Source organism: Patiria miniata, unplaced genomic scaffold, assembly GCF_015706575.1.
Source record: "Patiria miniata isolate m_02_andy unplaced genomic scaffold, ASM1570657v1 HiC_scaffold_19, whole genome shotgun sequence".
In the NCBI taxonomy this organism is placed as follows: Eukaryota; Metazoa; Echinodermata; class Asteroidea; order Valvatida; family Asterinidae; genus Patiria; species Patiria miniata.
Genome location: NW_024037057.1, coordinates 5229790 through 5256399, shown reverse-complemented (window position 1 = coordinate 5256399; position 26610 = coordinate 5229790). Strand labels below are relative to the sequence as shown.

Genomic DNA, 26610 nt, shown 5'->3' with positions numbered 1-26610 from the left:
ATAGTTTAGGGGGGGGGCGGATTCCGCCCCCGGCCCTTTTAGGGTTAATAATGGCATAGTCCCCTACCCCAGCGACACCATGTTACATGTATAAGACCATATGGAGCTACTAGCTAGCTATAATTAAATTCTGTGATTTTGAAATATATTAATATTATCGGAAAATTGGGCAAAATGTAGCCTAACACGAGGTACTAACTCAAAGCCTGCCCCCCCCCCCCCTTCCAATAAAAGTATATGACCACAATAATGCTTACTGGCAACGCCCATTGTATGTATTGTAGTATCATAATGCTTGAAGGACGTGTACAAGTTTAGTGGAAAAAATTAGCAATAGTATGGCTTCCGGGTAGGCCTACTTGCATTATGTTGACAAGGCACACCGCGCTAATTTGAGGCGGTCGCCAGACATCTGCTAAATAAGATTTTGTTTTGGCGAGCGACATCGACATTATTTTGTTTCGCCTCAACTGAAAATCTAAGATTTCACTCAACCATGGATGCAAACTTCCAGAGAGGGAGGTTGATGCAGGATCTGCATCCTGGAGCGGGAGTTTGGTGGGCCAACATGCCCCTCCCACCGGGCTGGGAGGCAAAATACGACCACAATGCCAAGAAATAGTGAGTTCTGATCGCGCTTTAGTAGGACCGGCAAAAAACAACATAGGGCCTAGGGCCTAGGGCCTAGCATGGAGGAAGGAATTACCTAGGGCCGAGGGCTAGGCGTAGACTAGCCCCATAAATGTGGCCTATTTACTGGACTGCCTCCGTAAACATAGGCCACACGTCCACATGTACAAAAATCGTGTCGACTTTGCCAAATTTTGATTTTCACATTTAGGCTTAGGCCGTTTTTTTTTAATTACTTGGATTACGGAATTTTTGGGTCCCCATTTCCGGCGGCGAGCGGGAAATGAAAAAAAAAAAAAAAAAAAAAAAAAAATGGGGGCGCCCTATCATCCAACATGGCGGCGCCCATAGAGACATGAAGAAACAAAAACGGGCACGAGAATGAACAGTCACCCAATTGGTGGATCAGATCCGGCAATTGCAGGATCACGATCAGATGGGAACGCAAAAGGTGGATCTGATCCGGCAATTTGACCTGTTAACATCCGCCCGGTGCACGAGTGGCGCGAAAATGTTGCGGTCTCATGAACGAAGAAACACGTTTTCAGGCGTGTAGCTCATGTGGACATTTCCAGCGTTTACAACATGCACAATAAACAACCGCTGAACTACGGGCTAGCACCGCGCATGCAAAAGCGCACGTGGTATCCTAAAACTACACTATAGGCCTTATTTTTGTTGCGTGTTCGTCCATTACTAAACCTTTTTCATTCCTGAAATTTTACTTATTTTTCCATCCATAAATGACTCTGAGTTCACACTCACCAAAAGACTTCACTTTGGCACAGAATCATTGAAAAGCTTACGAGTATGCGATGGGAATAGTGCCGATAACGCGGTACGTACGGGGGTGACAAATCTGAAGTATTGATTATAGAAAATTGGAAAATGATGTCGTTGTACATCATGTGACCGTTTCTAACCAATGAGAAGCTTCAGAACCAGGGAATCCCTTATCGATGCATTGGTTTCTGCCGTGATGTCACACGTGAGCGGCTCTGTTGGATTTCACCTTTTAATTTATGCACGCACGGATCCTCTACGGATCCGTGATTTATGTTGGTGAATTCGCGTAATTTTTGTCTGTTAATTCTGATAGTGCTGTTTGAAAACTGACCCATCCTGGCCTAGCATGCAACCATGCAACAATGGCACTCCCACAGAGCGCGCGTAATTCCGAACTCAGTGACCTTTCGGACCCAACATTTCCGTACGAAAAGGTGGATCAAGCATAAGTGGGAACGCGACTTGCGGTTTCGTTGCGGTAAGATAACGATCACACCAAAATGCCGGATCTTGATCCGCCTTTTTTCCAAATCAAGTGGGAACGCGGTGTATGTCATGTCGTTCGATCAAACCAGTACTAATACTATGGTTTACAGGCCTGGACAGCGCGCAATATAGAGTTTTTTGTACAATAGGCACTTTTTTTTTTTTTTTTTTTTTTTTTGGGGTAGTCAGAGTCGACAATTTCCGGCGGCGATTTTTTTAATTTTTTTCAAAATTCCGATTCTTTCCGGCGGCGATTCCGTAATCCAAGTAATTAAAAAAAAACGGCCTTAGTTTGTAAGATTTTTTTGCTTTAGAAGCATACTCACCCACTTTATAGGCTAATCAGAAAGTGCTGCCTTTTTCAGATGTATACTTTTCGTGAAATTTCCAGATTCATTTTTACACGTTTGCGTATCAAAATTTCAACATGAAATTTCACAAAAATTAGACATCTGAAAAAGGCAGCACTTTCTGATTAGCCTATAGTATAAAGTGGGTGAGTATGCTTCTAAAGCAAAAAAATCCTACAAACTAAGCCTAAATGTGAAAATCAAAATTTGGCAAAGTCGACACGATTTTTGTACATGTGGACGTGTGGCCTATGTTTACGGAGGCAGTCCAGTAAATAGGCCACATTTATGGGGCTAGGCGTAGACCAGTGAACGTGGCGTTAGGTTCGCGTTTGTTGGGTTGCAAACACAGACATGGCAGAGTGGCTCGCATCCATTTCTTGTGTGCTTGTTCAGTTAATGAGTTATAAGAATTACGGTTGTGGATATTTTTTTGTCAGTAAGATCACGAAATTCAACTTTTCCAGCTCAGTATGACCGATGGGAAAAATTCTACCAACCGGACACCACTTTTTTCAATTAATTTTCTAGCGCCAAAAGTTACCTCTTTTATGGTTATTCCCTCCACTTTCCCTCCTCTACTCTCACCCCCTCCTTTCCTTAATGTCTATTTATCAATCAGTCGCTCACTTCATCGAGATTCGAACCTCGGACGCTTGCTTGATACACGAGTCTCTTAACCGCTAGGCCGCGCACGATCGCTGTTGCAATGATCAATCTTTGGACGTATTTGAAGTATCCATTGAAATAAACTAAATATTCATGAGAAAATAGATATTCATAATGACGTATTGCACTATCATTGGCCGGCTCATGCGACGTCTCATGCGACGTCATGGTTATCGATGTCATGCGTATAACGTACCGCTGTTCCAGACACTTCAATCAGTTTTGATCGGCTGCTTCAACTCAGATCTGCACTACATGTGCATGCAAAATGTGCTCCAAAAACACATTTTTACCAATTTTTTTTCGCATGTCCACTCTTTCCTGGATTCCTCTTGGTTGAAAACACAAGGTAAGGTGAAAATTTGGATGTTTGGCGGCAGGTAAGTGGTGTCCGGTTGGCAGACTTTTTCCCCTCATGACATACTCACGTTATGTGCACCCATCGGTGGATTCTGTTGGTTTTTCGGCAAAAATGATGAAAAATATGCCCTTTCCGCACTGAGCCAACCTGACACTTGAAACGTGCACGTGCGCAGACTGATCGCAGTCATTTTCGGTTCGATCGCTCGGAGGCGCGCTCCATCATTTTTGCCGAAAAACAAGTACTTGAACCTCCTGTGAAATTGTTCTTTCAGGCATGCTGTCATTTTGAAGGAAACAGTATAAAAAGGCAATTTCCAAAGATGTGTCTAAAGACACATTGTTGGAAATTTCCATAAGTAGTTTGTTTGTAATTTGCCTAATCCATGAATGGGTGACACGACACATACACTCGTGTGGTTGCTATATTCGTGCTGTGACGTCGCGTAGCTGCAATTGGCTGAATGAGAAGGTGTCCCAAACAGGGCTCGATTTACAAAAAAAAAGTGGCATGCACTGGTGCATGTAGACCAAAAAACCTACAGGCACCAAGAAAAACCCACATGCACCATAATTAACTTACACCTGTCTGCTTCTCTGAAGGCATTCTTTCTCTTTAAATTTCATGCTCAAGCCTAGACCCGTGACGAGGCGTTGTATACAACGTGGCATTTTGAACATGGCGAAATTGATCCGCCATACATAATTTCGTACATATGTTCAGTACTCGCCTAGAAATCTAAATTTGCCTTCCCGCGTGTTCAGGATGTGTCATTTCGACGAAATTTCCCGTCGATGAAGACCCATACGAACGTGTAGAAATTAGATTTTAACCTGACAAGTGATCCTGACAAATGACCCTGGAAGAGTACCCAGGGTCATTTGCGTGCAAAATTATCGGAGCCCTCCGAGCTACACGTCTGCTTGTGTGGCGCATATGATGGGCGGCGTCAGATTGGCCAATAACGAGACAACGTGATAAACGCAGCTAATAATTTGGAATCGCACTTATGATCCGGACAAAAGGAATGCCCGGAGCGTCAGTGCGATACCAAATTATCCGCAGCATGTATCACGTGGTAAATCACATGCATGATCGGAGGAGGTTGCAGGACGTACGTCGAGATTTTACCTCGTACTCTGAATCTGCTGTGACTGTGCGAGCATGGTGCGAGGAATAATTTATGGATTTATAAAAGAAATAACACGTTTGTACACTACATGTATCTGGTCAAGTATTCAACAAACTTTATTCTTATTCTCACTCACTGGTAAATATATGCATGAAATGAGTATTTTGGTGGCTAAAAAAGTTACATGCATGTCGTGCATGCTCAGTAAAAAAGCTACGTGCACAAGCAAAAATCTACATGCACTGGTGCATGCGTGCACCCGGGTAAATCGAGCCCTGGTCCCAAATCCTGATTTCGGGCGCATTTAAAACATGACTTTGCAACTTTTCAATTAATACTGAGATCCTATAATAACGTTGTCTTGGAATTTATCAGGTTAGTTGCTAAGCACCCATCTTTAGATTTTGAGCACTTTTGTTGCTTTAAACGAACGAATAAATGCACGAATGACAATTGATCTAACCTACGTTTAAATACTTTTTTGTTTATATGGCTGCGAATGATTGAAGTCTTTCTTATATAATAAAGTTCAAATTGAATTATTTCTTTAATTTGACAGTTTCTTCATTCATCACGCCACCCGATCCACGCAGTGGGTTGACCCCCGAAAGGCTTTTTACGAACAGCAACGCGGAGGTGGTATTGCCCCAGGACCCAGCCCCAGAATGCCCTACGGCTCCCCAAGAATGCCCCACAGCTCCCCCAGAATGCCAATGGTAAATAGTTTCCAATCTAAGGGTTATATTTGGTACTTAAGTGGGGTGCTAGATTTCCTTTTTTTTTGACATTATGACGTGGATCGGTCGTAATATCTGTTTTCATTCAGACTTGGTTCTGCTTACACTTACAGGGAACCCTTGTTAGGGCCAATGTTTTTCCGTTTCAGAAAAGTGGAAATTCCGTTTTCAAAAAAATCCTAAATTCCATTTCAGGCTGAAAAATTCCGTTTCACATTTATTCAATATATAAAACGGCATTAAAACATATACCATGTGCACAGAAAATAATTCCAAGACGATAATAAAATAGTCGTTTGGTTGAAACGCGCTAAAATTGCCCCCAAAAGATTGCTATTTTTATCAACGACTGATCAATGTACAGACGTAGAATTTAACTTCACCACAGTCAAGTCGTATAATGCACCGCCACTGCCACACCTGGAAGAAACATGCAATAGCCGTACAGGCCAATCCCATGACGTCACACACATCAGCTGGCCGAAGCGAAATTCATATCCGCCATTTTGTTTTCGCACTAACGTTTACAACAAAATAGGATAGTTTACGGTAGATTTTTGGACCGAAGCACAACATGCATTTCAAAAGAGCCAAAGGTAGATGTTATACAAATAGATGATTGATTGAACGAAGAAAAATAAACCTGCCGATGGAGCAAAAGAGACCTGCAATAGCGTGCCGTGAGTGTGATGATTTTGACCCGTGCGCTGACCGACAGCTACGGCATTGCATTGGGACTGTCACTCCCATGACTACGCGTAAAGATCTCACAACATTTATTGCTCTGATCTTGAACATTTTTGTCCCGCCAAAATCGTGATATAAACACTGCTCATTTGTTATATGGCTCGTCTGTTCAATCAATCATCAACAATTCAATAAATTTAACGAAATTATGTTTTTTATCAACAAAATTGCAGAAGTTATTTTCTTCAGATTCAAATTCCGTTTTCCGTTTCGAGGAGCAGATTCTGCGAATTCCTGTCCGTTTTCCGCGATCGCGGAAAATCATTGGCCCTACCTTGTGAATTTCACCCCAGGTGGGCAAGAGAGTAGTGTGAAAACGCCTTGAACCCTCCTATGGAAACATGCATTCTGAGCCATGCTGTTACTTGGGTCAATATTGGTCAAGTGACCCATTGGGAAAGGGAGGGAAACTTTGTCTGTTTGTTTATTAAACAGCAAGAGGGTTTTAATGTCAACATCTCGCAACTATTTTATGGGACCTCAGTTGGAATTGCCAATCAATATTTTGCATGTGCTTGTTCTGGCAGCACGCAGGTCCGGCCATCCCTATGCAGCCGATATCCAAACCGAAATGCAAGACCTGCAAAACTAATGAGGTAAGTGAGATCAGTGGATTTGAACCCAAGACTAAACAAGCCTTGCACAGCTGCTCGCGATTAACCCTCCTGTACTTATCCTCAGTGTACCGGTTTTCGAGGGTGTAAGGATTCATTTCAAGCAAGAGAAGAACACCGACATAGCCTTTGGTTTCCAAAGTTTTTGGGCTGGCGGTGGAACGCGTACCGCACACACAACAAATCAACTGGTTGCGTAGTACGAATCTGCACATTTGTGTCGTTAAAAGGTCAAACCTCGTAAAAACCTGATGCCTCGAAAACAGGTACGCGGATGATGTAATTATCACAAACTGTCAAAAAGACAAACCCCCACCGCTCTTGATAGTTTTTGTACAGGCTGCTCTCCAACTGCCACAAATCCCTATGGATTTTTTTCCTGTCGGAGCCTATTCAAGTGGCTTGGCAGAAAGTATGACCACTAATACAGGTACAGCTTGTGTAGCGGCCATTTTAAAATGGTCAGTTGTACCAATATGAGGGCAGTTTGCAGATTTGGTGAAATCTGTCACCTGATAGTTTTAGACAAGTAACGCTCTACAGATTGTCACCGAGCACAGGAGGGTTAAGCCACTGTTTTGCCTATGCCTTTTGAACAAAACCACAGGTGCCGTCGGCCAATCAGGATTGTCAGGCGTGTCAGCTGAAAGCCCGTCAGAGGGAGGCGGAGCTTGTGCGAGCCAGGGAGGAGGCGGAAGCTGAGAGAAAGCGGCAGGAGAACCAGCAGCGCATCCAGAAGGAGCAAGAGCGACGCAGGGTGCAGTCTGCCGCCCGCAGCAGGACTCCAGTGACCAGCCACACTTTTGAGGTATGTACCTTTCCTCCAGAGTCTTAATGTCCTTGAGCAAGGTACTTTACCGCAGTTGCATCCTCCCTCCCTGTAGAGGGTGCAGTCTGCTGCTCGCAGCAGGACTCCAGTGACCAGCCACACTTTTGAGGTATTTACCTTGCCTCCAGAGTCTTAATGTCCTTGAGCAAGGTACTTTACCGCAGTTGGATCCTCCCGACAGTAGAGGGTGCAGTCTGTTGCTCGCAGCAGGACTCCAGTGACCAGCCACACTTGTGAGGTATGTACCTTTCCTCCAGAGTCTTAATGTCCTTGAGCAAGGTACTTTACCGCAGTTGGATCCTCCCGACAGTAGAGGGTGCAGTCTGTTGCTCGCAGCAGGACTCCAGTGACCAGCCACACTTTTGAGGTATGTACCTTTCCTCCAGAGTCTTAATGTCCTTGAGCAAGGTACTTTACCGCAGTTGCATCCTCCCTCCCAGTAGAGGGTGCAGCTGCTGCTCGTAGCTGGACTTTTATTGACCAGCCACTCTCTTAAGGTATATACCATTCCTCCAAAGTCTTAACGTCCTTGAGCAAGATTCCTTACCACAATTGCATCCTCCCTCCCAGTAGAGGGTGCAGTCTGCTGCTTGTAGCAGGACTCCAGTGACCAGCCATGCTTCTGAGATATTTACCTTTCCCTCAGAGTCTTAATGTCCTTAAGTAAGGTACTTTTACCAAAGTTGCATCCTCCCTCCCCGTAGTGGGTGCAGTCTGCTGCTCGTAGCAGGACTCTAATGACCAGCCACACTTTTCAGGTATGTACCATTCCTCAAAAGTCTGTCCTTCTGTCCTTGGGCATTTGCTCCCTCCCAACAAAGGATGTTGTCTGCTGCAGTATCTGACTAGGCGGGGCTGGAAAGTGTGAAATAAGTTTTGGTCGGAGGAAAAGGGCGGATGAAAAAAAAAAATCCTCTTTCACCTTCCAAAAGAAAAGCTTTATTTTTAAGAAGCAATTTTGGATTAATACAGAGAAATGCACAAAGATCAGTAAATCTAATTGCAGTTGTTTGGCCCATGCCTTTTGAACAAAACCACAGGTGCCATCGGCCAATCAGGATTACCAGTAGTGTTGGGCGGTTCCAGAATTTCTAGAGCCAGTTCCGGTTCTCTAAACCGGCTCCCGGAAAATGTAATGAAAAACACAAGCCCTTAAAATTAATGTAAAGTAAATAAAGAAAGGTTTGCGGTAACACCATGTGCGAATAATTTCTCAACTAAGAGAATGGTTCTGAAAAGAACCAGAGGTATTTACTCGACGTTCCGGTCAGTATGCTATGACCGTCTTCAGGAGAGTGCCTAAACTCTAAGAAAGTAACAGTGTCTCCTTGTGCAGTCCGAGCTCCATGGATTTCAAAGTGCAGTACATGTTTTTCCACTACGTATTTGGCTTCAAAATGTGTCTTTTTCCTGTGAAACCGTGGAGATTGTTGTATTAATTTAAAAGCGAACTTAGCATTTATTGCTTTATCCGTCGGAGCCGATTCCCACGGCACTCAGAGCTGGGTCCATCAGAGCCGATTCCAGCACTCAGAGCCGGTGTGATATGAAAATCTGACTCCTGTGAAAATGGGACTCCTTTTTCGTTTTGTTGGTTAAACCCTCTCACGTGATCGGTCAATCTACTGTTTATCTATGTATAAGCATGCGCAATTCCACCAATGAGTCCGTATTTCATAAAACCTAACTTAGAGCTACACCGCTTGTCCAAGTAGCCCCGATCGGTCTGGCCACGCCACATGAGTACATGTAAGTGTGTCATTCAAAACATTTATTATCCATGGCACAGGGCCATGGCAAAGGGCCAGTATTGAGTTCAATGTTCTGTGCCTTGTGGCCGCAAAGGGCTCTGTTGAGCAGTTGTCTCTGACTCTCCGTCGCGCCTGCGAGTCAGTGTGGTTTTCCCCACCATTGTTTTGACTAGCCAGAGTGAGTGTCCCGGGCCTTCACGCAATTGAACTCCTATGAAGCCGATTCTCGGCTCTGGGTTTTGTGCACAGAGAGTAGGTAATTTAATCTAGAACCGATTCTTTTGGAGCTGCAACCAAGCATAACAAGTACCCAGTTCTTGAAAAGATTGGACTCTCGGTTCCAGTTCTTACATTGGAACCGGGGAACCGACCGCACCGTGCAATACTTATTGCCAGGGTCGTTATCTGAGACCCCGTCAGAGGGAGGCGGAGCTTGTGCGAGCCAGGGAGGAGGCCGAAGCAGAGAGAAAGATGCAGGAGAACCAGCAGCACATCCAGAGGGAGCAAGAGCAACGCAGGGTGCAGTCTGCTGCTCGCAGCAGGACTCCAGTGACCAGCCACACTCTTGAGGTATATACCTTTCCTCAAGAGTCTTAAAGATGGCTGCCACTTACAAAGGATCTTTCGGCAAATTTTCTGAATCTGTTAGATGTCGCATCTGAATTTGTCAACTTTTTTTTTTTACTTTTGTAGTTACGATCATCATCATCTTCATCTATATTACCGACACCATCAGCATCACGCTCTTCTCAATCAAGATTATCATCTTGATTACCATGGTAACAGTTGTGTAGGCATCTTTGTCAGCCCAATCCCGTTGTCATGGTTACCCATGCACCAAGCACCCCGGCCACCACAGAGACCCCTGCAACCACCAACACACCAATCCGTTATTTCCCGGCCCGTGGTATTTTGACTAAATCACAGCCTTCAATCACCCTAGCCTTCCTCCATCCTCCCAGATCCTCCGGGTAGTTTTGGAGGATTTCGGGGGATTGAGGCTGAATGGCAAAAAAAAGTATCGGTTGATTATGGAGGATGCATTGTGTCGAGTTTGTAGTCTGTACCCAGCATTGGTGTGTGTTCAGCCATGCATAGGCATGTAATTGAGCCCTGGATTATGCTCGATGTCATCCGCACTGCTCCTGAATGCCGTCTGCACTGTCTCAACCCGTTAACAGTGATAGTTGATATTCACCCCGCCACTGAACAAATTCAAGAAATAACGGATGATGATGACTATCAGCCTTGTGCTGAATTCACCATAACAACGCTCTCCAACCGCCATGGAGATCATCCTCATCGACAGTCTTGCCATACCAAACAGCTCGAAGCCTTGGTGTCATCTTTGATGAAAGTCTGAATTTCAAGGCCCACGTAATCAACAACACCCACATCGCCATGTTTCACCTGAGAATCAGTAGTCACATTCCCTCGCTAGTGCAATCAGACAAAACGACATAACAGCTTTATTCATGCTTTCGTCATATCAACGCTTGACTGTTGCAATTCAGTATTTTATGGCCTGCCAGCTTCCACCATCGATCACCTTCAAAGAATCCAGAGTATTGCAGCCCGTTTCCTGACCCGCACAACGAAGTTCGAACACAGCACCCCTGTACTCAAAGGCTCGTACCATACTTTCAATGGGGGCGCTGTTCAAATCCAACGCTAGGAGAGTGTACAAATACCCCCGTAACCCAGCAGGCTCTGTCCTTATTTTGTGCACAGGCGTATATTTATATCAGTAATAATTGTTTTTGGGTGTCAGAGCAGGGGGGATGGAGTGTTTAGCAGTATTTTTTATTAATTTCTAAATACTTTTTTTTGTCACCCCCCCCCCCCCCCGGATCCTAGTCTGATTATATATACGATAGTCAAGTAGTTAAATAACCAAAAACAATGCTCTCTGTTCATAAAAATCATGTTTAAGTAGAAGATATTAATTACTAAAGATATTCGTCCCGTCGTCAAAACGGGAAATCTACTTCGTCACAAATATGTAGTATACATTGTTTGCTTGTACACAGCGCGCGCAAATAGAAAATGTATACATTTTAGAACGCATATTCATCACATTGTCAAAACACACATCGTGGAGTCTACGTAAGTCTAAATATAGCACACGTGTAAAATCAATGAGACTGATTGACGATTAGCGATTTGTCACTTCGTCAAACCGCAAAATCTTGTTGTGTGTCGCACTTTCGTTACTTTGTGTAATTAGCGTTATTAACGAATGATAGAGTTTTGTGTCTCGAAATTTGGTGATCATGCAGAGGACATAAAATGTTAGAATATTCAAAAATCACAGATTTCATAAAATCTCAGATTATATAAAATCTCGGTTCAGGACGGATTTGCTACTTTGTCAAAATGGTGATGATAGGCTCGCCTTTAACCTGAGCTCATATTAACCCTTACTCTCTGAGGGTAGTTTACTGCATGTCAGTTGGTTATGCCAATGCCCTCCAGCTGCAGTTTATTGGCAGATAGTTTTATTTAACAGTGAAGGCTCCAATTGGCAGGAGTTGGAGGCCCTGGAGGGTGCCTGATACTGACCAGCTGGGGGCACTCACTTTGTTATCAGAGGACTCTCATTGTTCTCTGTGGCATGTATTGGAGTGCCTGTCCAGTTACCCTTGAAATGACATGGCAGATATTGGAGGGCCATGCAAAAAACATAGGAGATTTTCTTGAGGCACATATTGGCATGCGTTGGAGGGTCCAGTTGGGTAAGGGTTAATGAATGATAGAATTTTGTGTCTCGAAATGTGGTAATCATGCAGAGGACATAAAATGTTAAAATATCCAAAAATCACAGATTTCATAAAATCTCAGATTATATAAAATCTCGGTTCTAAACGGATTTGCTACTTTGTCAAAATGGTGACGATAGGCTCGCCTTTAACCTGAGCTCGTATTAATGAGAGTCAACTGTAATATATCTTAAATATCTCAATTTAAATCTCAATAAAAATCAGAAAACTTAAAGGGAAAATACAACATTTGCATCCATCGAAAAATAAAACGACCAAGTTTTTACGAAATACCTTACAGGATGTTGGTAACTGACAGTCTAAAAGCATCCTGTAAAATTATGGCACCTGGTGTGAAGTCATTTTCAAGAAAATTGCATTTTTGTGTACATTTCCAACGGTGGTCGGCCGACCGCCGTAGGAAAAACTTAACTTTTTTTCACTACTGCTCCAAATTGACCATTTTCTTCAGTCCAAATTTTGTTTGCTGTTGGTTTCATTTTCATGAAAGGGTGCAGGCCAGCTAGACTGGTTCCCTAATACCGTACAATTTTCCGGCATCTGTAAATTGATCCATTTCATCTTCAGTGGAGTCAGGGAACCAGACTACTTGAACATTTTTGTTTTTTCTTGGTTTTTTTAGCATTTTCGAAAACAAAACTTCAAACATGTCAGTGTAACAATAATTTGAGTATTATACTAACCCCTCAAATAGTTCATTTCTGAAAATTAAAGCAAAAGCCAATGATGTACATTCCCTTTAAATATGCCTTGATATTTGTTTTTTTTTTTTCCCAGACGTCATTTAATACCGAACCTGAAGCAGAACAATTAACAGCGGGGCAAAAACGAGCAAGTGAGTTGACATTTGACCTCCCCACCCACAGATAACAAACATTCATAAATACCTCAGACAGTTTAGCTATTCCTATTGGTCGAGAGCCCGTCACGTGGCCGGTCTTAAACGGATGATAAAGACATGGCTAGCTGGTCTTAAACACTTTCCCAGTGTCACAATAAAATGTGGACTCCTCAAAATCCGGTGCCTCTTATTGTTTATTGGTTGAACATTCACAATCCTCACGTAGGCTTGCGCAACACTACCAGCGAGTCAGAATTTTATAGTTCTAAATTCAACACGCAACGCCCCAGGTGCGTTCTGCGCAGAACATGCTACGTGCGCGTCAATCTCAATAAAAGGGTTGTTTACATCTAACTCGCCAGCTGAACACTCCATTATTTTGCTAGAGGGATGTTTCAAAAAGCATGAATTGAACTTGTTGAACAAAATCAGGATTTTTGAACGAATTATTTGATTTTTTTATACCAAAAAGGTATTTATGAATGGGAATAAATATGTGCTCGGTCGGTATTTATCACTCTGTTTAAGACCGCTTAGAGTCTGGGTGCTGATAATTACCTTCGCCTCCGGCTCGGGTAATTATCAGCACCCAGACTCTAAGTGGTCTTAAACAGAGTGATAAAAACCTCTCGAGCACACATTTATTCCCTTAATAACAAATTAATGAATAAATTACATTTGATAAACAATAACATTTAATAGCTATACATAATATGTATACATTTATATATTTCCTTTGCTAAGTTTTTGTAAAGATGAATATTAAATATGGGCTCTCTGACTTTTCTGAATTGTACACTTTAGGTATAGTCAGTTAGCAGTTCGCGGCAGCAAACAGTCGATCTAACTTGAGCAAATGTCTCCAACCACAGTTCTGTGTAAAATAGTCAAAGGCGATATTCCCCTCCCCCAAAAAAGTTGAAATTGAAAGGACAATTTTATCGTCTGATTTTTCAGTTATTGAGAGTTTGGACGATGCCTTCCCTGGCGTTGAGAGGAATGTCGTGGAGATGGTCTTGGAGACGAGTTCTTGGGACAGCGGGAAGGCTACCTCTGTCCTGATGTCCATGGGGCCAAAAGACGACAAAAAGGTAAATAAAAAAAATATCGAGAAATCAACATCTTGATGGGGGACTCAAGTCTTGTAGACAGCTGGTCTTAGACTAGTTTCAAACCACTGAGAGCAAAATTCTAGTTGATGTCCTTGGGCAAGACACTTTGTACTCGTTTTCCCCATCTGAATTTTTTTTACATCACCCGACGTACAGTTATCTCAACTCAGTGCTAACATTCCTTAATGATAAAAAAAAAGACAAACCAGTTGTTAACTCTAAACCTCCTAGATTCTTCAAAATCCAGCATGAGGTTTTTTTGAGGATTTTGTAGGATTGAGGAAGGAAGAGTCTTTTCACTCACTTCACTTACCCGGCACGTGGGGCTCGATTCTCATTAAAAAGTCCTCCCCAGCGGTAGATCTTGGAGGAGTCAGGACGGTTCAAATCTTGAATGTTTGGGAAATTACTGTTAAAGGTAAGGCCAAAAAAAAAATAAGTCGGTCTCTGGTCAGCGCGCGCGTCGATTTTAATCATGGTCGTCGATCTTTTTTGTTTTTTTCCAAAATGTTCTGCGGTAGCTCCAACAGCGCTCTCTATTTCCACACCTCCACAATTTTTTTTACCAAAGAGCACCAAGGAATGGGAAATTACACCAAGGCAAATGATCGAAAGCACCAAGGCAAATGATGGAGGACACCAATGTACATGAGGACACCAAAAAAGCAAAATAGTACCTACCTTGTCTGTACAATCCAAGCTTGAAGAAAAAAAAAAAAAAAAAAAAAAAAAGCCGCGTGGCCGCGTCAATTCCGGAACTTTGGTCTGACCAGAGACCGAATATTTTTTTTTTTGGCCTAATATACAACATTTGCGAACATAAAAAATAAAAATTACCAAATTATTAGAAAAGCATCCTGTCAAATCATTTTGCCTGGTATGCTGTCATTTTCAAGAAATTCTGAATTTTTGTATCAATTTCCAATGATGGTCAGAAAAAAAAATGAGGTTTTCAAACACTGCCCCCAATTTACCAAATAGTCGGACTTAGTCCACATTTTGTTCGCAATCAGTTACACATTCGTGAACGGGTGCAAGCTGGCTATACTCTGGTTCACTGACCTGACAATTCCCCGACGTCTATACATTGCTCCGTTTTGTCTGAGGTAGGGTCAGGGAACCAGACTACAAGAACCACATTTTTTTTTTCTCGATTTTTCCAGCATCCATGAACACAAACCTTTAAACAGGCCATTGTAAGACAAAACACTATAAACCTCCAAATCCATCCGTTTCTGAAAACTACAGCAAAAGCATGTTTTGCGTATTACCTTTTAAGTTTTAAGCGGTGTTCGACCTGAACCTTTCCCCTGTTTTCCAACTTTCGTATTTTGGCAGAAGACAGCAATGGCCTCCGCGGCCAGGGCTGCCACAAAGCCTAAAGCACCATCGCCACCGAAAGCCTCTTCCCCGAAACACCCCTCCGCTGCAATGAAACAGAAGAGTAAGTGTTTCAAAAGCACCAAGTCTTGTGTCTTTTCTGTCAGTCTTTTGGATGAAAATGCTGGTGGGAGCCGAACTACCGACCTCTTGCCTGCTAGACTCCGACTGTTTGTTTTGTTGGGTTGTTTGCTTGTTTGTTTTTCGTAGTCCAAATCTTCTTCACTTTCAATCTTTGTTTCTGGCATAGCTTTATTTCTATGTAAAGAATTTAAATCAAATAAAGGTTTTGCCCTTCACCAACGTATATTTATACACTGTATACTCGGAGTGTTACCTCCCGAGTGAAAGTTGGAAAAGTCACTCGGGTGGCTTAAAGAATTTTTTAAAAATGAAGCCGGGCGTCCCCGCCTTCTCAAAACTCCTTCTTGAGAACTTAACAGGTGAGAGTCGAACCACCTACCTCTTGCCCGCTAGAGGCTGACTGTTTGTTGAGTTGGTTTTTTTTTTTTGCTTGTTTGTTTGTTTATTTGTTGGATTGTTCCTTTTTTCAGCCCTGGATCATCTGAAGATCGTGTTACTGTCAGCCAGTGAGAATGCCTGGCTTCCATCAAAAATACTTGGGTGTTTGATTGTGGAGTGCTGTGGCCCCGGGGTTAAGGGCATTGGATTCGTGGTCTGCGGGTAAAGCTGCAGCTTGTGGGTTCGAGTCCAGCCTGGGGTCATGGTGCGTGTGCCCTTGAGCAAGGCACTTTGTCACTCATTGCTTTTCTCCACCCAGGAGTAAATGGGTACCTGTGAGGGCAGAGATGGTTATTGTGATTGAATTAGCTTCCTTGCGCCTAACAGGCAGCATCGAGCTGTATACTCCCCAGGGAGCTGAGACGGTATTTGGAAGGTTTCATGGGCCCAACGATCAGGGGTAATAATGATGTAGCCCTTGTGCACCAGTACCTGGTGGATACGTGCGCTTTATTAATACAGTAAACTCCGGCTAAGTCGGCACTCGCGGGACCCGAGTAATTTGTGACGACTTACGCGAATGCCGATATCTGCTGTAAGTCGTCATTTTGCCGGCTTACACGAATGGTCTTTTGCACACATGATTCATTGTACTAATTGGCTTCGATTTACCCTGGATTATCTCCTTAATGCTTAAGTTGAATCCAGCAAATTAATCCTCAAATTGTATCATCACGTTTGGGGTATTGATAGTGGAGACCACAATACATATGTACGTGCACAGAAACAAATTAAATGCATGCCTGGTCCGGTATACACGCATGCATTGACTGCAGCACTAGTCATTCAATAAGACGACCCCAAAATAGACAGAGCGCATGCGTACAGCCTAGAGGGGGTACTGGTATTGATATGCTCACGATGCATTTGCGATGTATGCAGTAGCACACCCTTTTTCGACACCGATGCATGCAGCAATCACAGGCCGTGCCAAACCACTTTTCACTCGACACTTTGCCAACCGCAGTACAGGAAGTCGATGCCAATGCGTGATTTGTTGAATGCCGACTTACACAAAGGATTTTGTAATGCTTTTTATGGAAAGGAGACCGCGAGTTACACGACGACTTGAGCGATATGGCGACTTATAAATGCCAACTTAAACATAAAAAACTTCAATGGAAATACATTACGGACAATCAAGACTTTAGTCAGACGGCGACTTGAGCAATTTGACAAGTTGTACGATGTCGGTTTAGCTGGAGTTTATGTACACACCATTTTTATTATTATTTGTTTTGTTTGTTTACAGTGCTTGACAATCTGAAGAAGATGTTTCCATCGGCCAGTGAGACCCTGATAGAGCTGGCCCTGGAAACGACTCAGTACAATCAGGCTAGAGCCACTCAGGTACTCCGCATGACCGTGGCGGACGAGCGCGGATCGCAGGCTAAGAAGAGCGACACCAAAGGTAGGACACTGCTTGACAGACTAACGGACCCCTTGTATGACCGGTAGAGGGCGTCCTTGCACATTTTTTTGAGAATCGCAAACAGAGGGACGCGCAGATAGTGTGTGCTGGCGGTTTTCTTTATGGTGTAAATCGAGGATACGCATGTGAAGCATCATCGAGTAATTGAGAACAGGAGTAAAATCCAGGACGACCTTGATTAGAAAAAGTGAACAAAACCAATCTTTTATACAAAAGACTGATGATGAGGATTGTGAACGATTCTTTAAAAAGAAATTCGCTGGCGTTAATGTGTATTCCACTTTTGCAGTGCGAATTTCTTGATTTTTTTTTGGTACCATGAATGTTTGAGTCTCCTTCGCACCAAGTATGAACGGATCTGATTTTGTTTGTTTACTTTCAGCCAAGACGACAGCACGGGCCACGACTCCCTCCAACGTGACCTTTTCCATCAGCTCTGCTGGAAGTTCGGGGGCTTCGGCTACGACCAGGGTAACGGACGCACAGCCCAAAGCAAGGTTAGAAATTACTCCCAAACTGGGGGTGGATTGCAAATAACTGGCTCCAATTTCATGGCTCTGCTAACGACAGAATTCCGCGCTTACGATCGCCGCTCTGTGCTAACTGTGCCACAGAGATTCCATGCTATCCCCGTGTAAGCACAGAATCCTTAGTTACGGGACGTACATGTACACTTCGCATAAGCCAAATTTCCTTGCTTGCCTGTGAAATAGGGTAACCGTAAGCCAGTGTTTGAGCAAAGGCTTCGACCCTCAAGGCCAAGGCTTAACCTTCAAGGCTAAGGCCAAGGCCAAGGCTTTGACCCTCAAGCCTCGAGGCCAAGGCAAAGGCTTAACCCTCAAGGCTAAGGCCAAGGCCAAGGCCCTGTTTTAGAAAATGACCACTAATATAGAACTAATTATAGTCACATGACACATCATCACGAATCGCTCATTAAGAAGAACAACTTGTCTTTAATTGCAATCAACATGCTCGCGTACACTGTTTTATGACTGCATTAGATCTATTAAAGTATAAGTTCAGGTCTTCATGGTTTAACTAAAACAAAATAACGATATATTGACGCACAATTCTCCCGAGTGTAACAAAAGGGGGATCCAAGAAACTGATTTGGAAAATTTTTATTTGCTGGGCCAACATGTTCAGAAATATTAGCATTATCTAAAACAGATACTTGCAAATCTTTAGCACTTATCAGGGAGACATATACAACCAATCAGACCTATTCCACAATTGTATACAATTTAAGTGATCATCTCATTAGCCCCACAAGTGTACAGAATATTGTTGCAGCAAATCTACTACAATGGTAACAAAATGTGATGCTATAAAAGTGAAAGTGTGCCCAACACACAAATCTATACGGTTTTTCCCTCCTCCATTTCTGAAAAGTAGAGCAAAAGCAAATTTTGTATATTCCCTTTAAACGGTCTTTAGCTGGGATTTTCCTACATTCATTTTGTGTGTTGCAATATTTGATACCAGAATGTTTTTCCTTTGAATTTTGATGATTCAAACATAGCTGCCAACTAGTACGATTTTTTCGTAATTATTACGAATTGTTTGTTAAATTACGAAAATACGATTTGCCACTAAAACATTACGAATTTCCCATTTTCTACCTAGCGAAAAAAAAAATACTTGTAAAGTATCGTTTTTGACCGAAAACTTCTGGCGAAATGTCGCGATAATGGATGGACTGGTGACAAGTCTAATAAGAATGCAGTCAAGCACCTGATAGACATCAATGCAGTGTACGCAGTGGAGTACTTGAGGACCAGACTAAAGATATTTTTCAATGTCGTGTCATTTGTGTGCATCTCGTGGATGTGTGGTTGTCATGGTTGTGTGTACTGTATGTGAGTACTTTTCAGTGACGATCGTGAGCACATTTAGTCGCTCATTGCCGGGATGAGACCCATCAGTGCGAGATTTTAATCATAGAATTTAATAAGAGTATGGTTGGAATAATTGGTAATAGAGTTTGAGTTTGTCACAACGTCCAGAAAAGATAAATCAGCATGCGTTTGCAAGGTATGTTGGCGGGATATTTCTATTGCATACGGTGGCCCTAAATCATTGTGTGTAAAAACATGATACGAACTCAAAACTCCACATCGATAGCATGCATCTCAAAAAACATATGCGCACATGTTATGGTTGTTATTATTTATTTGACTTCAACATTTTTTTTTAATTATCTTTTGGCCTTCAGTACATTATTATTCACAACAAGAAGGGTATGCACATGTATGTGTACATGTAAACCATGTACCTGTACTCGATGTTGGTAAAGCTTTTGATAAAACGAGAAGTTGAAAATGACTGCGCGGGTTGATTACTAATTGGGATTTTGAAAAGTTGGCAGCTATGTTCAAATGGAAAAACACCACATCAAGAGAAGATTTTCCCAGGATAGACTGAATCTTGTAGAAAAATACCACGACACCGAGTTGTACGGCCACAACGGCCACAGATTTTCTCAACATGCAATACTCTGTCAGATGTGATTTTGTGAGATTTGAACCAGACCAACAAAAATTGTCTGGGTATCAAGTTTTGATTCACTTGTTGTCAGACACGTGGAAGTAACAATTATGTTACCGTATTTTGCACAGTTTGTTTACAGAGTTGGTCTTGTCTCACATTTTTTCTTCATCGAATCTCCTAACCCTTTTACATAGACTAACCCTTACCGTCGTAAATCCATCAAATTCTTTCTAACAGCGTTTCCTCAGCTAGTGACTCGGGAGCGTTGAGTACTGGCACAGTACCGGCCACACAGCCCAAAACAAGGTCAGAGTTGGTGCTGATGCTTGGTGTTGGCTGTTGCATGCTGTGTATTAGCCCAGCTCCCCTGCTTCTGTGCCGAGTTTATGAGTCATACAGTTCTAGATCGAGTCTTAAGTCACATGGTTGAAGACCGGATCAAGTCGGTTGGTTCAAGATGTAGACTTTGAGTCACATAGTTGAAGACTTGAGTCAAGTCGGTTGATTCAAGATCCAGACTTTGAGTCACATGGTTGAAGACTGAGTAGAGTCGGTTGGTTCAAGATCAAGTTTTTGACTCACTTGGTTGAAGACGTGAGTCGAGTCGGTTGGTTCAAGATCAAGACTTTGAGTCACATGGTTGAAGACTGAGTCGAGTCGGTTGGTTCAGGATCAAGACTTTGACTCACTTGGTTGAAGACTGAGTCGAGTCGGTTGGTTCAGGATTAAGTTTTTGAGTCACATGGTTGAAGACTCGGTGAAGTCGGTCACTTGGTTGAAGACTGAGTCGGGTCAGTTGGTTCAAGATCAAGACTTTGAGTCACATGGTTAAAGACAGAGTCGAGTCGGTTGGTTCAAGATCTAGACTTTTAGTCACATGGTTTAAGACTCGGTGGAGTCTGTTGGTTCAAGGTCAAGACTTTAGTTGAACACTGAGTCAGGTGGGTTGGTTCAAGATCAAGACTTTGAGTCACATGGTTAAAGACAGAGTCGAGTCGGTTGGTTCAAGATCTAGACTTTTAGTCACGTGGTTGAAGACTCTGTGGAGTCTGTTGGTTCAAGGTCAAGACTTTAGTTGAAGACTGAGTCGGGTCGGTTGGTTCAAGATCAAGACTTTGAGTCACATGGTTGAAGACCGGATCAAGTCGGTTGGTTCAAGATGTAGACTTGAGTCACATGGTTGAAGACTGAGTCGGGTCGGTTGGTTCAAGATCAAGTTTTTGACTCACTTGGTTGAAGACTGAGTCGAGTCGGTTGGTTCAGGATTAAGTTTTTGACTCACTTGGTTGAAGACTGAGTCGAGTCGGTTGGTTCAAGATCAAGACTTTGAGTCACATGGTTGAAGACTGAGTCGAGTCGGTTGGTTCATGATCAAGTTTTTGACTCACTTGGTTGAAGACTGAGTCGAGTCGGTTGGTTCAGGATCAAGTTTTTGACTCACTTGGTTGAAGACTGAGTCGAGTCGGTTGGTTCAGGATCAAGTTTTTGACTCACTTGGTTGAAGACTGAGTTTTGTGTCACTTGGTACAAGATTGAGTCTTGAGTCATTGGTTGAAAATTGAGTTTTGAGTCATTTACTGGCTGTCTTGGAGTCACTTGGTTCAAGAAGATGGAGTCTGAGTAACATGGTTAAAGACTGAGTCCAATCGATTGGTTGAAGACTGAGTCTTGAGCCACTTGGTTGAAGACTGAGTCAGGTGGGTTGGTTCAAGATCAAGACTTTGAGTCACATGGTTAAAGACAGAGTCGAGTCGGTTGGTTCAAGATCTAGACTTTTAGTCACATGGTTGAAGACTCTGTGGAGTCTGTTGGTTCAAGGTCAAGACTTTAGTTGAAGACTGAGTCGGGTCGGTTGGTTCAAGATCAAGACTTTGAGTCACATGGTTGAAGACCGGATCAAGTCGGTTGGTTCAAGATGTAGACTTGAGTCACATGGTTGAAGACTGAGTCGGGTCGGTTGGTTCAAGATCAAGTTTTTGACTCACTTGGTTGAAGACTGAGTCGAGTCGGTTGGTTCAGGATTAAGTTTTTGACTCACTTGGTTGAAGACTGAGTCGAGTCGGTTGGTTCAAGATCAAGACTTTGAGTCACATGGTTGAAGACTGAGTCGAGTCGGTTGGTTCATGATCAAGTTTTTGACTCACTTGGTTGAAGACTGAGTCGAGTCGGTTGGTTCAGGATCAAGTTTTTGACTCACTTGGTTGAAGACTGAGTCGAGTCGGTTGGTTCAGGATCAAGTTTTTGACTCACTTGGTTGAAGACTGAGTTTTGTGTCACTTGGTACAAGATTGAGTCTTGAGTCATTGGTTGAAAATTGAGTTTTGAGTCATTTACTGGCTGTCTTGGAGTCACTTGGTTCAAGAAGATGGAGTCTGAGTAACATGGTTAAAGACTGAGTCCAATCGCTTGGTTGAAGACTGAGTCTTGAGCCACTTGGTTGAAGACTGAGTGTTGAGTCACATGGTTTAAGATTGAGTCTTAAGTCAGTTGGTTTAAGACTGTCATTGAGTATTTGTGGAAGACACAAGCCATGAATCACTCGATTTAAATCGAGTTTTGAATCATTATGGTTAAAAATGTGAGTCTTGAGTCAATTGGTCAAGACCGTCGTTGAGTTATTAGAGTGATGAGCTTGCATCCTGAGTCACTTGTGTAAAGACTGAGTCTTGAGTCCCTTGATTATGACCAAGTCATGAATCACTTTGTTGTGGATGTCCCCCTCGTGTGTTTGTTGATAGTGTTTAGTTTGTCTTGGTAGCGTTTGTTTTGCTTTTTTCTTTTTCAAACCTCCTAATCCTCTCGTGTGAATTAACCATATTTATATAACCGACATACCGGCTCAAAAAGTACTATTCGCCCATGGGGAATGGGAAATACTATTGAACAGTAAGAATCATGACGCGGTATTTGTGTGCAAATGCATGCTGGTGTGCGCGCTCAGCGTTGCACGTAGCGCGTATTCCAAAGAGCCAGCGCTACAGCGTTGGGTTCAAACATTTTCGTGAAGGGGTGGTTTGGAAGAGAGAAATACATTCTTCTCCAGTTTTGTATTGAAATAAAAGTTCAAATATATATCAAATGACAAGGTTCTATATGTCAGTTATATAAAACAAATATTGAGTGGCTTTAAATTGTGAAATGGGAGGAATATTATCGCAAGGTAAAATCTGAATCCCTTCAGAATCCCACAAGTCTGTTACTTTGGATACAGAAATATCAAGGAGGACATTAGAAATGCAGTGTTATTTTCCCTCAGTGTCTACGCACTACTTTCATGTTTTGATCTGACGTATATATCTTTGGTCTGTCTGTCTTGGTTTTGCAGTGCTCCTGTATCTTTTGGGGTGACATCCTCTGTCTCTAAACCGTCTCCACCTTCCTCCTTTGCTTCTGCTTCTCCTGGGACTGTGTCTGCACCGTCAACCAGCCTCCCAAGCACCCCGGCAGCCTCACGCCAGGCCAAGGCGGCCGCCAGAGCCAAAGGTGAGTGGAATAGTATACAAATAATAAGGGAATAAATGTGTGTTGGGAGGTATTATAACACTCAAACCGGTCTTAAACAGAGTGTTTAAAACCGACCGAACACACATTTATTCCCATTCATAAATACCTTTTCGGTCCAAAATAAATTTTTTTTCTCAAAAACTAGACGTTGCCAACCATTTTGTTCAACAATTTTACATCATGTTTTACGAAACACCCCTCTGACTATAATATGGAATGCCCCTCCACAACTCGTTACCTAATATGGACATTGGCGTGCGCGATGGTACTGCGCGATGTCGCGCAAAACGCAGCTGGGCTGGTGAAGTGTGAATTTTGGACCATGAAATACTGATTCACTGGTGGTACTTTGCGCATGCATACGGGAGGAATTTGAACGTTCAGCCAATGAAATGTTAAAAGGCACCGGATTTCATAGGAGTCCAAATTTCGTGTGACCCTGGAAAAGCGTTTAAGACCAGCTAGCCATGTCTTTATCATCCGTTTAAGACCGGCCACGTGACGGGTTCTCGACCAATAGGAATGCGTTAACTATCAGAGGTATTTATGAATGAATGTTTATGAATGCAATGGTGAGAATATTTTCCTGACAGTCCAGCGGATATGTGAAAAAATGGTGCACTTTTGCATAAAAGCATGAAACTTGGCACAGATGTTTATATTCGTGCGAGAAAATGTTTTAGATGTGGAGCCATCGCAAATTTACCCTTTTTTAATAGGGGCGTGGCATCCATTTAAAAAAGGGGGCCGGACTTGTCATTCCTGCAGTAAAAAAAACGGTTGATCCGACGAATTATGGCAACCAGGCGCGCTAGTGCATCGTGTCAACACCTGCGGGAGCTTCGCCGAATAAAAAATAATAATAAATAAATATTCCTTCAGATCTGAAAATGTCCAGCGTTCGCCTGTCCCATCACCCTCTGGATGTCGTCTGAATAATTTTAAGAATGCCAGTTTTTCATGTACAGGCTTGTTATGATGTTGTTTTGTCCTCGTAGGCGCAGCACGCAGAACCAGATCAGCCGAGCGGGCACCCAGGGAGGAGTTCCTGTCGCACTTCTCGTCCGCCACCCAAGGACCGGACGGCACGCTGGTCCACGGCCCCAACAAGAACAACCTACTGTAAGTGGATCCTCTCTCGTTTCATCCATTTCACTGTGGATGCAGAAAGGGACGCGGACAGAGGGTGTGAAGTTCCGATACATAAACAAACCGCTCTTTGACGCTACGAAAACGTGTGAACGCTATAGTCCATCATTTGCTGCTATCCGAAAAGTAACTGGCGTAATTATTGTTGAAAAACATACTTGGTTGAAAGATAGTAAGTGGACTAAACTCCCTGTGAAATTATTCATTCTGGCAAGTTGTCATTTTGAAGTAATCAACGAAAGAAGGCCTTTCCAATGGTGCTTCATAAGACGCACCGTAGGACAATTTTAATTAGTTTGTTTTGTAAATCGGCAAAGCGCGCACAAGCATTGGCACGACGCACGTGCGCGCGTGGTTGCTATAATTTGTCGGATCAGTGCGCGACACCGCGTAGCTGCAATCGGCTCAGTGAGAACGTGTCTCGGACACTGAATTCAGGCCCAATTCAAAACATGATTCAGCAACTTTTGATTTGAAATTGAGATCCTAGAATGCTGTTTTTTCTCGCAATATATAGCTGAAGCTGCGCTGAAACTTCATCAGGTTAGTTGTTCAGTACCCTTCTTTAGATTTTGAGCACTTTTGTTGCTACAAACAAACAAAATGCTCAAATTACAAATGATGGACTATATCTTTAACGATTCCAGAGCTCACAAAATTTGACTGAGTCGATTGAGAATGGTGCTTCAGTGGAAGTCTTTTCATGCACCAAGCCTACATAACAGGCCAGATTTAGCCCATTGGTTGGCGTTACGGGATTACCCAAAGTCCCATTTTAGGGCCACGGTGAAATTTGAGCATGTCTCATTCACTAGTCGGTGAATTAGCAAAATTCTGTGTTGCACTCTCAGAAGATGGCAGCTTTAAATAGTTGTGCATCGTGTCGTGTCTCAGGAAATTCTGTTTGTCCTGCATCATAGAGCAAGTTCAGGTGACGACCATGAGACGAATAATGGTTTTGTGATGTAACTCACACCTGCCCGTTAACTTTTTGGCCAACATGATGGCAACATAGGCCAAGTTCGGGCAAGGACCATTAGTCGACTAGTGGTTGATTTGTGACGTACCTTACGCCTGCGCACTGGTAGCAACGTGCGAACGTCCCTAGTCAAACGCTGGTCAAAAATACTCAAAATGTCATCGCAAAACTTCTGGATCCTGGCTCTCTGATAGCGTTATGAATGCGCGCGGCTATTGGTTACCAGCGATGCAACCAACCCCAGTAGGCTGGTTCCAAAAAGTCGACTAGCGTAGTCAACCACCGTCGACTAGACAGAGTTCGGGCAAACGTTAGTTAACCATTGGTCAACTATAGTCCTTGCGCGAACTTGGCCATAAATGCCTGTAGTCAAAAGATGGTCAAAACGTCATTACAAAACTTCTTAATCTTGGCTCCCTGTCCTGCATTATGGTAAGCACGGATATTGGTAACCAGTGACCAAAACGTGCCCCCTGATTGACTAATCAACTAGACTAGTCCAACCATCCTTTGTTTGAGCGAAGTCAGTCAGAGTTGTTCTTAAAGTTCCTCCCAATTTTTTTCTCACTTTTGCTTTGTATCAGGGAGACGTACGTCAGCTTCAAAGGCAGCGATCGCAGCATCGTTCACGGCCCCAGGAAGGAGAACGTGGCCGGTCCGGCCAGACGCGAGGGGCACAACCCCAGCTTGGCTGTCGGGTCGCAGAACAGCCACTACACCGGTGCCCAGGCCAGCCTGGCTAAGGGGTCCATGCGCGCTGCCGATCGGCAGATGTAGCTACGCCTCCTGATTGACTAAAGCAAACTGCTCATTTGTCATAAAAATTAAAGAGAAAAAAACATAACAACAGACCAGTGGAGTCTGCAGTCATAAAAAGCACTTGAAAATTTGGTTACTGGTCCAAGTCAGTGGCCCATGGGTATCTCAATTCCTGTATTAAAACAGCAGCCTATTGGAATCAACTTTAATCACAGGTTGTCGCAAGTCGGTCACAATTTAAAACGTAGTCAAATGAACTATGAGAAAGACATTTTTTTCGTCGTCGTTATTCCTAGTATTTGCAACCCGACTTGTGATTAGACTTGTAATTGCCAGTGTAGTCGAGACCAGACACAAGACCAGACACAAGATTAATAAGGGAATAAATGTGAGCTCGAGAGGTTTTAATCACTCTGTTTAAGACTGCTTAGAGTCTGGGTGCTAATAATTACCCGAGCCGGAGGCGAGGGTAATTATCAGCACCCAGACTCTAAGCAGTCTTAAACAGAGTGATTAATACCGACCGAGCACATATTTATTCCCATTCATAAATACCTTTTCGGTAAAAAA

At 43.1% G+C, this 26610-nt stretch overlaps 1 protein-coding gene across 2 annotated transcripts; it reads left to right on the top strand.

Annotated features, from left to right (window-relative positions):
* Positions 1–387: 387 nt before the first annotated feature.
* LOC119725362 (histone H3.v1-like) lies at positions 388–26112 on the top strand. 2 transcript variants are annotated; one of them, XM_038196766.1, is made up of 13 exons: positions 388–621; positions 4974–5130; positions 6426–6494; positions 7120–7320; positions 12650–12707; positions 13671–13804; positions 15164–15269; positions 16980–17138; positions 17542–17656; positions 19887–19955; positions 22975–23132; positions 24152–24275; positions 25866–26112. In XM_038196766.1, the coding sequence occupies exons 1-13, from the start codon at positions 497–499 to the stop codon at positions 26056–26058; spliced, it is 1668 nt and encodes a 555-aa protein (XP_038052694.1). In that variant the 5' UTR covers positions 388–496; the 3' UTR covers positions 26059–26112. The 2 variants fall into 2 exon arrangements, with proteins under 2 accessions (XP_038052694.1, XP_038052695.1); XM_038196767.1 differs by lacking the exon at positions 19887–19955 and having other exon boundaries at positions 389–621.
* The last annotated feature ends 498 nt before the right edge of the window (positions 26113–26610 follow it).

Coding starts and splice junctions, on each gene's coding strand:
- LOC119725362 (XM_038196766.1), top strand. CDS start 497: ATGGATGCAAACTTCCAGAGAGGGAGGTTGATGCAGGATCTGCATCCT. Junction 17,139..17,541: donor TAAGAAGAGCGACACCAAAG/GTAGGACACTGC, acceptor GTTTACTTTCAG/CCAAGACGACAGCACGGGCC. Junction 19,956..22,974: donor GCCACACAGCCCAAAACAAG/GTCAGAGTTGGT, acceptor TTGGTTTTGCAG/TGCTCCTGTATCTTTTGGGG.